The following is a 17,658-nucleotide window of genomic DNA, read 5'->3' as shown; positions in this document are numbered from 1 at the left end:
AAGAAGAAGAAGAAGAAGAAGAAGAAGAAGAAGAAGAAGAAGAAGAAGAAGAAGAAGAAGAAGAAGAAGAAGAAGAAGAAGAAGAAGAAAGGCTGGTGGCTGGTGAGGTGGCTGGGCCAGGCCTCCTGGTGATACAGAGATGGCTAAACTCCATATTTCTGAGTGGCAATGGTGCCTGGCGCAGAACCACACATCCCAGCACCCAAGGGGCTGTGCCCTGATTCCTACTCCCATACTCCTGCTCCTCCACGACTCAGCAGCCCTCACTGAGAGAAGATGCTAATGTCCGAGCACCTGCCACATGCCAGGCCTGATGACAGCACAAACCACTGAATCCCCACGCTTTCTCAGTGAAGAGCTTCTGGGACTCTCAGACCAGACACGTTGCTGAACCAAGTAGCTCAGAAAGCACCACGACTTTTAGGATGACAATAGCAGGGACTTGAAACCCAAGGTCCTATGTAATGGTATAGATCAAGAAGATAGCCCTGCTCAGGGAGGCAAAGTGACCTTCAAGGCTGAATTGGGATTCAAGCTGGACCTGGGTTCCAAACTCACTCGAGCTACTTCAAATGCTACTCTGTGTCAGGCTTTCTTAGGTTTATCCAGCAAGCCCTGGGGCTCCTATGGTCCCCAGCACTTTTATCAGGCCCCCACACTTGGGGCCAGCAAGGGTTCCTTGTGTCCAGGAGCACAGGTCCCGTCTCCTCCAAGACAAACCCTGGGACCAGCTCAATTTCCTGCTCCCTGCTGCTTGGCAGAGGGAAGGCCAAGGGCAGACTGGCCAGAGGCACCTCTGTGGCTGTTTCTCTGGACGCTGGTGCCGCAAGGGGGACGCCAAAGTTGTGATATATGGTGAAATCCGTGGCACCCCTACCAGGAGCTGTAATTCATAAGTTATGGGCGAGTTTCAAGACTAATAAATTTGGGAGAGAAGTATTAATGACTATACAGAGGCACTGTGAACTTGGCAGGCCCCAAAGCCTGGAACTTTGTAGCCCTGGTTTTAAAAATGATTTGTGCTAAAGCAGGTCTAAACAGAAGCTGGTCGGCACAGTCTGACTGTGACCTGCTGGCAACTTCGGGAAGCTCTTCCCTCTCAAGAGGAATGAGGCTGGGCTGGAGCGGGCTCTGGAGCTCTGGCCCTCCACAGCAGCCCTCCCCCACTTAAGGAGTGACAGCCATGCTGAGGTGACGCTGGCCAGGTCCCAAGGCTCCCGTGACTCACTGCTGTGTCTGCAGGTTAACGCCTCGATTGTCTGTGTCCTCCTGTGCATGCAGAGGGCCTCTGAGCCCTGCTAGCCTGGAAGTCACAGCTACTAACAAATGTTGCCCTTTCTTAATCTTCAGAGTGGCCCAGGATGCTCTTCGCTCATCTGACTGTAATTTCTAATGTCATGGAAATCCCACCCTGCACATGGCTCTTGGTCAGAGAGGAATCAGCTGGGGGATGCCCCGAGTCCTTGGACTACTACAGGCCATGAATCACAGAGGCTTCTCACAGCCCCTGCATCCTTCCCTCTGCTTCCGAGGCACTGACTGTGCCACCGAGGGCTCTGGGGACAGCTGTAAAAATGCAGATGGAGGACTGGATTGTGTGCGGGTGGCTGTGACACACTTGTGCATTAAAAGAGAGGGAGGTACACAGGGATGTCACAGGGCTAACCGGGTGCAGGAGTTGGCATGGAAGGCATCTCATATAGTGTCCATTACCACAGTGTCCCTCCCCAGTGTGTTAGAGTGAAGCGTCAATTCCTGGTACCAGGATGCGATCTTATTTGGAAACAACATGAGTACAATGAGATTAGTCAAAATGAGGTGATATTAGAGTAGGGTACACCTAGACAAATAGGAAATTTGGACACAGACATAAAGGGAGACACCACGTAAAGATGAAGGCAGAGACTGGGTGTTGCTGAGGATTGCTGACAACCACCAGGAGCTACAGAAGTAGAAGGAACAGACGGGCTCCCATCATGGCACTCAGAGGGACCAACCCTATCAGCAATCTGACCTCAGACTTCTAGCTTCCAAAACTGTGAGGCTATTTCTGTTGCTCAGCTTTCTCAGCCTGTGGTATTTTGACAGAGACATCTAACAAACGACCATACTACTCTAAGGGACTTGGGCACTTTACAGAATGAACAGAGGGAACCAGTTAAGGTATTCTGCAAGGGGGTGACATGAATGGTTTTAGAAGCTTGCTGTACACTGGTGGGGCAGATTCACTACTGATTCCTCACACCCCCTGCAAGGCAATGGAGCTAGAGGTAGGCCACCAAAGCCTCAAGCTATGTAACTAGGAAGTGCAGCCTCCCTAGTTCTTTCTAGTCCTGTCCTTGATGTGAAGGGTGAAGTCATTCCTGGGTCAAGCTGGCTTTGGCAATCTAAAGTCCAAGGTCTAGGCCCAACATCATCTCTCTCTAACTGTGTGGCTGTTTTCTTTACAACCCTACAGCAGCTAAAAATCAGGGTCCCAGTGATCTGGAGGCAGAGGTAGGTGGATCTCTGCGAGTTCGAGGCCAGCCTGGTCTACAAGAGCTAGTTCTGTTCCAGGACAGCTAGGGCTGTTACACAGAGAAATCCTGTCACAAAAAAACAAACAAAAAAAAAATCAGGGTCCAGAGAAGCTCTGACCCTGTGCAGGTCAGAGCTGCCTGGACAAAGAAATAGCCTTTGGATCTTGAAACAGCTCCATTGGTGCAGTACCTGGCTGGGTTCTGTCCCAGGTACTGTTCCGGGTCCCCTTTACCACTCACATTACAGCCCTCAGTTTGCCTCATCTGCAAAGCTTAGGTCACAGGCTATTCTGGTTTTTGGCTTGGACTTCTTTTCTGGGCTGTGGTAGGTGGCAGTCCACCAGGAGGGTCTCAGACTTCCACCTACCACAGTGATGGTTAATGTTGGTGTCGATTTGACAGGATAATCATCACCTAGGAGACACACATCTGGGCAATGGAGGTTCTGAACTCAAGAGAACAGTGAGAGAGTATCCAGATTAGGTAAGTTGAGGTTCGAGACCATCCTCGATCCCACGAGTTGGGGCACCAGACTGAATAGAAATGGAGAAAGCAAGCTAGTACCAGTTTTCATCTGATTCTTGACTGGAGCTACAAGGTGCCAACTCCACCCGGCCCTGCAGCCTTCCAGGTACCATGGGCTGCACTCTGTAACCATTTGCCACAAAACAAACAAAACAAAAAACAAACAAAACCTTCCTTCCTTTGTCAGTTTTTTTTTTTTTTTTTTTAAGTAACAACTATTGATTTACAATGGGCATTTGAATGGATCTCCTGGATCTGATTAATTTTTAGCTTGTGTCAAGATCCTGGCTAGATGCTCCTCCTGGGCTCTGGGAGGTAGTTAGTTCTGAGGGCACTGGCTTCTGAGTGTCACTGCAGGTCGGGGCAGGTGGGAAGGCACAGACCTGCAAGAAGTCACCCCACTACCTGGAATCCTGTGTCCCAACTTCTGTGTGCAGAGCCATGGAGTGGGGAGAGGGAGGAATCCTTGGGACTCAGGGGACCGTGGGCTCACCTTGAGAGGGCCTCATCTCCTCCACAATGCTCTCGGCTGCAGTCTCCTCGGCCCACGTGCCAGCCTCTACCACCTTGTAGCGGCTGCGTGGCTGGCTGAGCACGTGTGGAGCTTGCAGTGCCGCCTCCCGCTCCGCAGCCAGATCCAGGTCCTGCTGGGCCAGGTGCGCGCGCAGCTGCCGGATCTCAAACTGCAGGGGGCAGAAAGAAGGGTTGAGGGTGGGTGCACTGTTGGGGTGGGGAAAGGATGGGGGTGGGGACAGGGGTCGCAATCTCACTCGGAGCTTTGCACCTGGACAGCATACTAGGATGTAGGGATAAAAGGGCTGAGCATCCGAAGGTGGGAGGCTGCATTCCTCAGTGTGATCTCACCAACACTAAACACATCGGAACCTTTAACGAGCAGAAAGTACGACCCCTTGTCTCGGGTACTGTGAAGCCAGGCCCTACTCTAAGAAAATGGCGGTGACTAGAAAGACAGCTGTTGTTTGTAGGAAGACCACGCTGGACCGCTGGACCGGCGTGAGGAAATCGAATTTGAACATGCCTTTAGCTACCTGTGCGCCTCCAAGGATTATTAACAGGAAAGCCCTCTTCAGGCTGCTCCGACAGGTGCTGAATGGAAGAAGACGCCTCACCCCCAAGCTGTACAGCTTAAGCATGCTGGCTTCACGTACATGCTGGTCCAGCTTATTTGTCTTCTAGTAATATCCATTTCCCTCTCCCACGAGTTGTGGGAGATGGCTCTCGGCTAGATAGTGCCGAGATTTGTGACCTTGGGAAGGCCCTTCACTTTCTCTGGCCTCAATTTCTTGATTTGTAGATGCAATTTTATATCTCTGAGTTTTATGTCTCTTTCTGAAGACGTGGTAAGAAATAAAAATCTCAGTGGTAACACCATCGCCATAATCATCATCTGTTAGAACGCTTCTTAGAAAGGCTTCTAAATGTCTGGCATTTGCGACTGAGATAGGTGTCCTCGTTCCAAATCTTATGGGGGAAATCTAATATCTGCGTGTAGGACAATGAAGGGTCTGTGTGGGCTAAACAGTAATGAGTATTCACTGCCACCTAGTGTTCAAAGTGCACATTGTACCCCGTCTAACCTGGCGAGGGTGCCAACGCTCTGTCTGTTAACTACTTGTCCCTGTGGGGAGCCCCCAAACAGCCCAGCCCCCTTGTTAGAATGTGAGACTTGCCCTGTACTGTCATCACGTAGCTGGTTCACTAGGTCAGAACAGCACTCCACTATCTCCGCAGATCTGCCCCTCAGTTGTTTTTATTCCAGGTTAGCTACAGCCCAAACTGTCCTCTGGGCATCCCACCCACTCCCTAGTCCAGCTCCATCTTCAGGTGCTTTTCTACACGGCTCACTTGTCTCCAGGTCTACTGCTGACCATTGACTGACAGCTGCATATTCACACATGGGCTCTGGCAAACCAAAATCAGATCACGACACCCGGTTCCGTAAGTCTTAGTGGTTTACCACCTCACTTGGGAGAAAGTCCAAACTCCCTGCCTTTGGCTCAAAAAACCTCCGCACAGCAGCCTGGGTCTGTCCACCCTGCCAACTTGCTTCCTCAAGTCTCTGGCTGTTCTGTAAAGCACAAGGCACTTTCCCAACTGTTCCCTCTGTCCCGGATCACATGGTTGATCGCCACTCTGAGGGCCTTATCCTGGTCTCTCACCTACGGCAGCCTACTAGACCCTCAGTCACATGGGCCTCTTTGAATTCTCTGTATCACACCTACTGCACTGAGATACTTTTGTCTCCTCCCTCTCTCCTTCCCTTCCTCCTTCCCTCCCTCCCTCTCTCCCTATCTTTCTTTCTTAGGGCCTTACATAGTCTCCTCTAGCTTCAGACTCTCCTTAAATTTCTGATGCTTGCCCCATGCCTTTTGGGTGCTAGGATGCTACCGTGCCTGGTTCCATGCAGCTCTGGGACTGGAACCCGAAGACTCCTGCACACTAGACAAGCACTCTCTCAACTGTGTCACGTCCACAGGCCTATTTTCAGTTTTGATTTATTTTTATTTTATGTGCATTGGTGTTTTGCCTGCATATGTGTCTGTGTGAAGGAGTCAGAACTCCTGGAGCTGGAGTTACAGATGGTTGTGAGCTGCCATGTGGGTGCTTGGTATTGATCCCGGGTCCTCTGGAAGAGCAGCCAGTGTTCTTAACTGCTGAACCATCTCTCCAGCCCCCAATTCATTTATTTTCATGAAGGTAAACCATGAGCACAGCTGAAAGCATTGACTGCCACCGGAATGGCCTAGCAGTGACCCGGCGTGGGACAGTTCCTAGGGTCAGTATCTGCACGCTTGTGTCTGGGACCACTCGTGTTTCCAGAGAGTTCGCTAATCTGTCACCGATGGGCCTCTGGGTGCTTCTGCACTGGAGCAGGGCAGGATGCTAGGACATCGCCAGGGATGGGGAGCTTTCTCTGAACTCTTGTTTAAGTCTTGTGTCTCTCTCCAGGCACCTGCCCAATCCGAAGCCTCTGTGCTGAGCCTCTGGTTTCATTTCTCCAGAGAGCAAACCCATGATGGCCTCTTTGAGGGTGGAGTCTGGCCTCCTGATCACACAAGCCTTGGAGTATTTTAAATTTCCGAATAGACTTTTACCCAATTCCATTGCCCTGACATTCATTTCACACAATGCCCTCTTCCTCACAGAATCTCTACGATTCTGAGGGCAGAACTGGCCCCGTTTTCCTCCTCTGTGGCCATGTCAGACACTGTTTTCTCCACTTTGCCTAAAGCCCTTGAAGTCCGTATCCTCTCTGACCCAACCTACAAGACTGTTTCCTAGGCTCTATGCACTTGGTTGCTCCCTTCAACCCTCATCTTGTGGCATCTGAGAGGCGACCAGATGCAAATGTGTGGTTACAACATTCATTAGCTTATCTTTCATACCACCCACCCCCAGTGGTGTGCTGATAGAAAAGAAATAAAACCTTAATAGGCGCAAAAATGAAACAAAGAAACTTGCTACTTTGCATGCAAAAATAAATAAACAAAACAAACATAAAAAAACACAACTAACCAAAGCAAAATCGGCAATGCTCATCCTGGTTGAGTTTAAGCTACCAGCACAGTGTCATGGGAAACAGAGAAACGGGCAAGATTGGTTCTTCCAGTCTAGTAAGAGCCGTGCTGCACCAACGCTGGGATACCCTACACAAACTCGGACCTTGTCTGTGCTGGTGCTCATACACAGGAGGCACTCGGGTGCTACTGAATACATGAAGTAAAATTAGTTTCTTCAGTCCTGTGGTTTCAGACTGAGCTAACTCTAGCTACAGCCCAAGCTTCAATAGCTTGAAGAAGAGACAAAGATTGCTCCACATAAACTGAGCTCTGATCCTTGTTACACACCCAGTGTAGACTCAGCAATTCCAGTCTTCATCACTGGCCGTACAGGGAACCCTGAATTTGGTCACTCATGATGGTGAGTCCATGCTATGCTTTCAGCCCAAACCTGGGTCTGACATGGACCCCTAACCCCAGCGCAGCCACAGGTCCAAACGCCTGACTCCAGACACTGGATCTCAACAGCCCAGCAATCAAACAGGGCTGGCAGTCTCAAGGGTGTGAGAAGAGAAAACATGGCTTGCAGATTTTACTGGGGCCTCTTTTGCAGGGAGGGAGGGGCCATTTCTCTAGAAACAAGGTACTGAAGGTCAATGAGAGCCCATGAGGTAACCTTCCCGAGCTTTGTGGGGCTAGGAGCCCTCTTGCCTAGGCTGATGGGAACTTCCCAGGGGCACATGCAGCCACTTTCTCCAAGGCCACGCATCAGAGTCTGCGCCCCAGCTAATGGCTTCCTAGGCCCCTCTGAAGGGATGCATTATTGATGGCTTGTAATCAATACGGAGCTGCTCTGGGGAGTCTCACTGGAACTCAGGCCAGCCAGCCGGAGGTCAGGGCCTGCCCAGCCCAAGACCACATATGCCCAGAAACAAGTTTTAAACTGAAGATGCAAACACCAAGGCCATGTTGTCTCCTATTCATTCATTCATTCATTCATTCATTCATTCATTCATAAGTCAGGTAGGGGCCAAGTTAAAATTCTTCTGCATGTTTTGGAATGAAAATGCCTGCCCTGGCTTAAAGGTGAGTCCTGGGTGATTCCAGGAAAGAGATGGCTTATGCCACTGCAAGGGACACATCGCCTCTGAGGATCACAAGTCTTGTCCTGGGGTAGTACCTGAGGCAGACAAGGAACAGGTTATCAGGCAGAGCATGTTACCAGGGAGAGATGTTTTAGGGACTTCAGCCTTTATTTAAAGAGCAACACGAAACAGCTGAAACCATTCACACAGGGCAGAGTGGTGGCATCACTGCTGTGACCCAGAGGAACGACAGAGAGCGCCATGCCTACTATAGGCTGGAGAAAGGGGGATGTGGGGATCCCCACTGGGGCCTTCTGCAGGGTCCTGAGCAGAGATGGCCAGATTTGGACTAGGATGAAGGCTGGGCTGAAGGAGACAGGAAAGCCAGGTGGGAGGTGGGAGCGGTGAAAATGTCCCTACACGATTTGTTTTGAATGAGGGTAAGAGAGAAGGCAGCTTGCTATAGAGGTATCTGGGTTTTATTTTATTTTTTCATACAAAGGTCTGACTATGTAAACCAGGGTGGCCTCGAACACACAGTGGTCTACCTGCCTCAGCCTCCTGAGTACTGGTGCTAAACAAAGGTGTAGGCTTTTAGACACTTTGTGTCAAGAGGATGGAGGGTGGCTGGATGCTCTCAGGCTTTACTCTGAATAAGAATGGCTGATTCCTTATGCAAGCACTACGGAGGAGCCAGATGGCTTCTGCTCTGTCCACTGGCTGAGACTGCCCATGGGGGTTTCTCAGTGTGCCCCAGTGAGACCCTTAGGCACTGGCTCCTGACTCTCATGCTACTTAACACTACCCCATACAAGTCCCCTGGCTGACTGATGGGTTGTTAGCGGAATGGCAGGGTGTTATTAGTCAGATGAGTTAATTGAGGCTGGGAGGTGGAAGGAGCCTTCTGTGCAGGGGGAAGGGAAGGCCAGGACCACAAGGTGTAACAGAAGCAAAGCAGAAGATGGAGCCCTTGGTGTCCATCCTCTATGACCATGTGCCAGGGAACTTAGAGCCTTGTGGGTGGATCAGCCAAACAGTCCAGGTCAGCTGGTGGCCGCTGGAGAACAACATGAAGCCCCCACAAGAACAAAGCCGGACTTGAGGGAAGGCCTGAGCTCTCAGTCCATGCCCCCTCACACCGGATACATCCCTTTTCTTCTGGGGGCTTCAGTTCACTCTCTATCCAGTTCAAGACAAGTGAACTGGCTGATTGGAGTCTTGCCCTGAGACCCCAGCTTGGGCGCTGAGACTGGGAAAATGAAGTTCAGTATCTGCTAATCCTCAGTGTTGTCGTGAAGGCCAACCCTGGTGCTGATGACACAAGCCTTTCCTGAAGAAGGTTAACGTCATCCAGAGCCCTCACACACAACAGTGTGTAGCACATAGCGAAGCTGACTACCCATGTGAAGGAGCAGGGACAAGCCATCGCTTATAGAAGCGAAAGCAGTTGACAGAGGCAGATGGGTGAGTAGCCAGGCTAACACATAACAATCTGAAATGATGATTCGTGAAATAAAACGAGCCAGGGATAGTGACCTACACCCAGAATTGTACACCTGAAGAACTAGGTGGGGCAAGAGAACTGCAGGTTCAAGACCAGCCTGGGCTATGTAGTCCTTTAATTACCTTCCAGTGGGGAATGAGACTCAAACCACACTTTATGATTATAGCATCTGAAGGAACACTCAGGTAGTGTTACAGAGACTGGGCAAGGAGAAAGACAATTCTTGAGCTTCAAGATGGGTGATAGGTCTACGAAAGAAACACACTTCCCAGTGGAGGAGAGGGAGAGCCAATAGGAGAATAGAACCTGAAAGATGTGAAACCCAGTTGGAGCCCCAGAGGAGACGAATGAAAGAATGGGACAGAAGCAATAAATCTTACATCTGGGAGTGTGGCTCAGCGACAGGGCCCATGTTCATATGTTCACTAACTCACAAGAAAGAAAAGGAAACCTAGCCCCAAGCTTCGTAAACTAATGATAGCCATCAGCTGGATCTATTCAAGAAAAGAAAGAGAGAGAAAAAAGAAACTTCTAGGCCACATAAGCATGACTGACGCAGCCCCCAACTTGTAGACCCATGCAGTCAGAAGAAATACCTACCCCCAGGATCTCCAGAGCTCACAAGAGCCTGGTCTCTGAGCAAGGTAGGCATGCAGTGCCTCCAATGACAAAATGAAGCAACTCTTCCACTAGCAAACATTATACAAAAGCCTATCCCTAGGCTAGGGGAAAATGAAAGCGCAGTCATGGCCCCAACCACTGCACACCATCAGGTAGGTATTTCTAGTCAGATAACCCAACCTGGTCAGCAGGGATCCACCGAGAGCCCCGAAGTGTGCATTACCCGAGTGAACCAGGCCCTCCACGGTGGCCACACCCAGCCTTCTCTGCCTTTAATGGACTGGCCACGGAGTCCAATTGACATAGGCTGCAGCCTGATCAATGCACACTTTGGCCAGCATCTCGATGGCATCTAATGCAATAGCAATAATTTGGCTCCACTCTGTCAGTGCTGTCTGCACAGGCTGCCCTGCCTTCAAAGCCATCTGCCGCTGGGAAGGCTTCCAATGTTTATCTCCATTAGTTTCACCATTGTTGGTAACAATAAAAATCAGGAGACGCTTGCAAACTAATGATTTAGGAGCAGGGTGAGGCTGAAATCGACCTTGGCCCCTTTCCATCCACTGTGGAGATGACTGGTAGATGGCCATAAATTTAAATTATCGTAAAAGGATAACATATGTTATTTCTCTGATGGCTAATTTTATCAGCTAAATAGGCTTGTCACTAAAGCTATCGCCTGTTTTACAAACCACTTCCCATGTTAAAAAAATAATAATAACTCGACTTTCCCCAGTGGAAAATTTGAAAAGTCCAGGTAACAGAGCCTATTGTGCCAAAAAGGTGAGGGCTGAAGACTTCTGCAGGGAAGGAAGGGGCTCTTTAGAAGGAGCCACTGTTGAAGCAGTATAGAACATGTTTCCTGTTATCCTGTCCTCTGGCCCATTCTCTCAGCTCTGGGCACAGCCTCAAAGGTGAGTGGTTTGTGCAGAGCTGTGAGCTTTGTTTGGAGTTCTCAGAATCAGGTGCAGAAAGAGGCCAGGATGATGGCCTTGGTTCACGCCCAGTCCTTCACACCCACAAGCCCGCACACCCAGCCCTCTGCACCCACAAGCCAGCACACCCAGCCCTCTGCACCCACAAGCCTGCACACCCTGCCCTCTGCACCCACAAACCTTCCCGAGCTCTGGCATGTGAGCACATGGAGTGTTGTATCCCTCTGCCTTTTTTGCCTTAGACATGTGTAGAACTTGGGTGGAAATTCTCATCTTTTTTTTCTTGGGGAAACCGATCAGGGAGGCAATCTCTTTCAGGGAGGATTTTGGTGAGTTGGGACTGTGCCTCCCATGATGCAGGAGGATTATGAGCCCATAAAACTCACTTTATGGGTTAAATGATAGTGTAGTGACTTTTTTCTCTTTGGGGGAACACAGGTGACTATCATCAGTATCTAGTATCTTTGAGTTTTGTAAGATCTGCAATAAAATAAGGGCAGAAGAAATGCCACCACTTCCAGACCTGGCAAATAAAGACTTGTCACCTGTTCTCCATTCTCCTTTCTTCCATACTGCTGGGTGGGGAAGACCCAGAGGAGCCACACAATGGAAGGAGCCCGGGGCCAGAGTGACAGTGGAACATATAGTTCCCCATGCTCTGTCCACTGCAACCCACACTTTCAAGAATGACAATCACACTCCTCACGGGTTAAGTCTCAAGAGTTCTCTGTGTGTCTGTATAAGCATTCACATGTGTACATGGGTGTCATAGGTGCACATATGTGCAGTGTATGGGGAAGCCAGGAGTCAACATTTGGATGTCTTCTTCGATCGCCGTCTACTTTACCTTTTGATACTAAAAGGGTCTCTCACTAAAACTGGAGCTCACAATTTCAGCTAGGCATCCTCCTGTCTCCACTTCCCCAGTACTGGGGTTACAGGTATGTGCCACAAATACAGCTTTTCATGTAAGCGCTGGAGATCTGAACGCAGGTAGGGCCTCAAGCATTCGTGACAAACATGCTAGCATCTTCCTGCCCCAACTGATGCAGCAGCTAGGAGTACCCACCATTACTAGCCATGCCTTGTGCAGACACCCTATTTCAGTATAGGGAAATGACCCAGAAGCCTGGGCTCTATTTCATAGGACACTACACTCAGGTAAGGGACAGCCTGGGAAAGCCTCAGTCTTCCCATCTGGAGAGAGGTTAATAAAACCTAGCCTGCTGGTCTTGACCACAGGAGTTGAAAGACACCATGTATTTGACAGTGCGTTTGTAAATAATGAACATTCTGGTGGAAGCCCATTCATGAGTGTTTGTACTGTCTCATACATCGAGAACCTCCATAGGGGTCATTCAACTAAACTGCCTCTCGTAGCACCTGTGCAGTAACAACTTTGTTGCCTCCGTCTTTCCATATAGAAGCTGGCACGCAGGGATTGGAGGGGAAACAACCAGTAGCTGGAGGAGCAAAGGGAGGAACCAGCTTGCTGGCAATTCCTGTAAGCATTCTTTTGGCACCCTGGAGTCTGCCATCCATTGGATGCCTCTTTGGGAAACTGATGCTTGTCCAGGGTTGAGGCTGCACTAAGGGGCACACGGGTACCACAGGGCTCCTTAGAGGCTTGGTCCCCAAGTCACCACAGTGATCCCAGATCCTCAGTATCTCTCCCAAATCTCAAGGCCAATGTAGCTGGGTAAGGAAAATCCACCTCCTTCTTAGTCCCACAGAACTCCAACGAGGACAAACACTAACTCCCCAAGGATGCCAGCCCAGACTGTACTAGTGAGGGCCAAGAGCTGTTGCAAGACTCAAAGGGCAAAGAGCAGAGCAGATGGGGTTGTGTGGTGTGTTTCAGAATTACAGCAAGAGCCTGGGCATCCACGAGCATGAAATCTCAGAAGCAGCTTGTCCAGTGACTCAGAAGAATATGATGCCACATGAACGGAACCACTAATCTGACGTGCCTTTGATATTTGAAATGGCCAGGACCGAGAGAGAGAGAGAGAGAGAGAGAGAGAGAGAGAGAGAGAGAGAGAGAGAGAGAAGGTCCACATTGCCTCCCCAGACAGCCACCAGCTTCTTCCTCTGGGATCTGTGTCCACCACAGGGATTAGACCTCTGGGTGTAATCCCGTCAGGGGAAAAGAAATCACTAAGTAGAGGCCCTCACAGCTGAGGGTTGTGGGATCAGTGCACCCCACAGTTGCAGTCATGGACTGCAAGGAGCTGGCCAGGGTTCAGAGACAAGAATGGACTACTGTGTGTCATCCCTAGCCCGGTCCTCTGGGTCCCATTTCCTCACAAGCTCTGAGGAATGAGAAGGTGTCAAGTGGTCAGAAGGGATTGTGGGAATGAGGAAAGCAGAGTTCTCATGTGGTCGGTGCGTGTGCGACTAGAATGATGGTCTGGAGATGGTCTGGGGCAGGGATAGGTGGACAGCAGGCTGGAGATCCTGGGAACACTCTAGATGACTGAGGACTCGCAAGGGGGCGGGATTCAGTCAGTGTGAATCAGGCTGCCCCTGCCTGACAGGAGCAATATTCTTTTGCTTTTGTTTTTGTTTGTTTGCTTGTTTTAGACATGGTCTCATTATGTAGCACAGGCTGAGAACTCACTACTTAGACCAAGCTGACTTTGAGTTCTCAATCTTCCTGCCTCTGGGTGCCTCAGGCATGCACCACCAGCTCTGAGCAATGCTTTCACTGAGCCCCAAAAGAAAACATGGGATAAGGAATAGGTCCGAACAAGGTGGGCTGTGGGAGAATAGCATTATAGGTAGGACACCTATATCTGTACCTGGCTCTACGAGGGGGGTGCCCGTGGGCAATTTACCACTCAGACTTATTACTAAAGCAAGTGTATGCAGGAGTGAGCCAGCAGCTTGAGTTAGCCCGTTAGTTGGTATTTAAATCTCATAACCACCCTTTGGGGTTTTATTACTACCTCCATTTTTCAGATTAATAAAACCAAAGTTCTATCCGCATTCAAAGCCACAGAGCCACTAAGCAACAGGGCTGGCTTGGACTCAAGTCTGTCCCTTGGCCATTCCCGATCACCCCACACGCTGCCCTAAGATCCTCAGCTGACACTTCTCCTTGGGGGGTCACTGTTGTGTGGCTGTCCCAAGCTTTGGCTCATCCTGCAATGCGGTGCTGTCTCTGGCCTCTGGGGAGTGGGCTCTGGCTTTGGAGGGAAGTGGCCTGGCTTCCTACTCTCTCTGCAGGAGCCAAGCCCTGCTCCACCAGGCAACCTCCTCCCCCTCCCTCAGCCCACAGGGATCCTGGCTGTCTATCCCTCTCTGCAGTCTTAACTAAGATGACAGGCTTCAGGTGCTTTTTAAATTAAAACAGTTCGTCTCTGTTCATCTCTTTCACAGATGTCACTACCTGGCAAGAATCTTCTTTATTTATTGCTCTTTCCTGTACGACTCTGAGGGAGTTCCCTCCCCAGGACCCCGAGGAAAGAGCCTAGATGTGGGGAGTGTCTTGAACCTACATGGCACAGGACACAGGATATGCTGTGAGTTTGCCGTTAGGGGTTTCTCCTGGCCATGAAGCACCATGTGACTGATGGTGGCTTGTGCTAGGGCTGTGCCCTGCTGGGCATCTGTCCATTTAGGATACAGCAGTTTTGAGCCTCTCAAGCTGCCAACAGAAGCAGTATTTTCCTGCTGTGCAGGGGACCAAGAGCTCTCTGATCCACTCTGCAAACTGGTTTCTGGGCGATGCTCCCAGCTGCCTCCCAGCCTAAACCCAGGTCTGTGCTCACCCAGAGGGTTGCTATTTCCCTGGCTTTCTGTCCCTACCTGTCCCCTCTCACCCACTCCCCAGAAGCAATCAGAAAGATCCAAGGAAGATTAACATTCCCACAGAGCTACTTTATCTTTTCCCAGATGCCTTAATCAACCCAGAGCCCATCCAGCCCAGCCCTCCCCTCCGCTGTTTTTCCTGGCTCACAAAGGGAATGGCCATTGCAGTTTAGCCTAGTTCCCTCTCTCACGCTGTAACCAGGGCCTCTGGCCTGCTCTCCTCCCAAATGGCTTTGTCCAGCCCAGCTCCTCTGCAAATCCTCCCGCCGCCATGGTCTACAGGGTCCCTGCGAGACATGCATAGCACCCCTCTGCATATGCTTTGGTCACCAAATGCAGTCACCAAAGCTCCCACTATGAGAGAACTGGTCCATAGTCCATCTGAAGTGGTGTTTCTGGTACCCAGCTCAAGTGTAGCCCAGAGCAGGTCCCTGATGGCCAGGCTGGGTACCTTCTGAAAGATCCAGAGAGCCAGCCTCTTAGGGGCTGCACTGCTGTCTTTTCAGACTGCTGTGGTCCAAGGGGCCCCTGGACAAGGTGCTAAGGGTTGGATCTACAGTGGTTCGTCCAGTCCCACGGGGACACTTGGTGAAAATGAAAGGCCATGTTCCCGAAGAACAGAAAAAGAATTGGTTCATGGACAGACATCCCAAGGGGTTGATTTAAAGATGCTGTATGTGCAGTCCTGTGGGGATATTTCCTAGGATCAACCTGTGGTGGCATTCCACAACTTTCCACACTCGTCTGCTGGGTGGCTTTGTCACTGAGGAGCTAAAGGAAACACTAAACACACATTTATTGAACTCTGCAGTGAATGGAGCCTGGGCTGGGGCTGAGGCACAGCTGGAAGCTGAGTGAGGCCTGTGGACTTCTGCAGTCCCTAAGCTCTGGCTTCCTGGCATTGCAGGCTCCTCAGCAAGGCCTGGACGGAGATGGGTAGACCTGAAAGTGTTACTCACCCCTTGCTCCTGACAGATTTGCGTCAGCCTCTCCAGCTGCTCCTCTTGGATGGCCTTGGCCTTCTCGTACTGCTGAGTAACCATCTCCACCTCCAGCTTGACCGGCAGGACATAGGCTGGAAGACAGAGGAGCCATGTGAAAACCTGGCCAGCGGCTGGGCTTAGGCTGGGGAACGGCACACCTGGCATTCAGGCAGCAGCTGCTTCAGAGCCCAGGCTTAGCTTGTGGAGCTGGGGTGGGAGAGGTGCCCAAGGCATCCAGAAAGTACAGAGGGGGCCATACCACCTCTTTGGTGAGGAAGCAACCCAGCCTGGTAGCTCTGTACAAGTGGGCCTCCCTGCACGGTTCTTTGTATCTGAGAACCATCTTTGGGAGTCCACTGCCTTGAGTCTTTATTTATTTCTCTGCGATGACACCAGAGGCATTACCCTCTTGACCATGTCCCAATTAAATGACACTGTTCTTCAGGATTGAGGTCCAGTCTTATGTGAAGGCTGGCCTTGCATGAACACAGTACATAGTGTATCAGAGCCGGGTGTGGTGGTGCACACCTTTAATCCCAGCACTAACCTGGGGAATGAGACAAATGGATCTGAGTTCAAGGCCAGCCTGGTCTACATTGAAAGTTCCAGACCAGCCAAGGCTACATAGTGAGATTGTCTCAAACAAAACAAAACAAAAACAAACAAACAAAAGACAAAAAAATAGTTGCATGGGAAGGGGGATCAGGACACTCATGTGTGTGACATGTGATTTTTCACATAACTGTGGGTAGCTTCAGAACACCATGCTGAAGAGGTGGGGCAGGCTTGGCTTTCTCCACTCTGGGGGTCACACCCTCCACCCCACACTCGTCATAGTGCTCTGAGTCCTCCTTCCTCAACTGGCAGCTACAGTCTCAGCCTCCCTGCTAACCCCTCTCAGGTTACTTACCATCAATGACCCTCTTCACCCGCCAGATTCGGAACATGATGATGAGGCTGATGGCATCCCAGGGGCTTCTGGGTCCGTTTGCCACAGTGGAGGCCACCATTGGAGCCAAGGACAAGATGATCACAGCCCCGTCGAACACCTGAGAAAGGGGTGTACTTTAGTGTCTCCAGTCAGGCTGTGTGGCAGACTGAAGGGCAGCCAGAAAGGCCGCTGCCGCGGGCCATATTCTCCAGGTAATCTGCCTGGAGAAGTTCAGCCCATCTCCAGCTGCCCTGCTCTAACTCTCTGAGGGACCCTCTTCCTCCAGGACATGATCAAGCATTCTTTGTACTTCTCATGACCTCAGCCCTCCTCCAGGTCCAAGTTTGGACAACCTTAGGCCAGCATCCCATGTCCTAAACCCTGGGCAGAGACTGAGATGAGTGCCTCATGAACAGAATAGACTGAGGGTCATAGGGGTCTCTTTATCTGTGGGTGGCAAGAGTCCAGGGCCAGCGTGTCACCTCTCACAAGTCAGAGCCATGGAGGACAGAACATGGAGAGCAGGGGTGTAGTCCACACGGTTAAGCCTTGGACACTGGCTTCCTCTCTGTTTGCCTCAGACAAGCCTTGTATGGGCCTCTCTGAGGCCAGGCCCTCTGTGTAGGCTCCCAGATTTGGGCTCAAACAGTTTAAAATACAGACATAGAAGAGAGGGAGGAAAATGCAATCAATGCTGGATACCTAAGCCTGACCTTGCCTTGGTCTATTGCATAAAATACTGGCTGCCTCCAGGCCTCCATCACTGTAGGGGCTTCTCCCTATGCCCCAGCCCCTATCTCCCTGAAGCAGTGTGGACATCCAGACTGAGAAGAGAGGTCTCAGCTTCTCAGAGCCATGCTCCACCACTGAGTCATTCTGGAGTAGATTTATTTGTTTTCAGATCCATCTCTCTGGCTTTTCAAATTGATTTAACTTAAACCGTGTATGTTTTGTGAACCTCAAGGGAAGTTTTAAAGAAAATTCTTCAGTTGGAAAATGTCTGAGTTTGTTCCCTCCCAACCTCTACCTCCTCCCACTCCACCCAGGTGGCACCCCTGTGGTCAGATGCATGCTGGGGGAGAGCTCTAGGGATAGATGAGAAACATTCCCAGCTTCTAGGATCTGGGGATAGAAAATGGTCATACCTCTATTTTGTTTTCGATGTAATCCCAGATCCCCAGCACAACAATCCGTAGAACAGTCTGAGGACCAGGGGCGGGG

General features: G+C 50.5%; 1 protein-coding gene across 4 annotated transcripts in view; it reads right to left on the bottom strand.

Annotated features, from left to right (window-relative positions):
* Positions 1 to 17,658, bottom strand: part of Tmem266 (transmembrane protein 266) — a 108,916-nt gene that overhangs the window by 6,151 nt on the left and 85,107 nt on the right. For all 4 annotated transcript variants that reach the window (XM_026779468.1, XM_005347390.2, XM_026779467.1 and 1 more), the window contains exons 6-9: positions 17,583 to 17,639; positions 16,417 to 16,555; positions 15,483 to 15,598; positions 3,538 to 3,727 (exon numbers count right to left, since the gene is read on the bottom strand). In XM_026779468.1, coding sequence (XP_026635269.1) covers positions 3,538 to 3,727; positions 15,483 to 15,598; positions 16,417 to 16,555; positions 17,583 to 17,639 — 502 coding nt within the window. The remainder of the gene's footprint in view (positions 1 to 3,537; positions 3,728 to 15,482; positions 15,599 to 16,416; positions 16,556 to 17,582; positions 17,640 to 17,658) is intronic.

This window comes from Microtus ochrogaster, chromosome 5 (genome assembly GCF_000317375.1).
Source record: "Microtus ochrogaster isolate Prairie Vole_2 chromosome 5, MicOch1.0, whole genome shotgun sequence".
Classification (NCBI taxonomy): domain Eukaryota; kingdom Metazoa; phylum Chordata; class Mammalia; order Rodentia; family Cricetidae; genus Microtus; species Microtus ochrogaster.
This window is presented reverse-complemented; position numbering and strand designations above follow the sequence as displayed.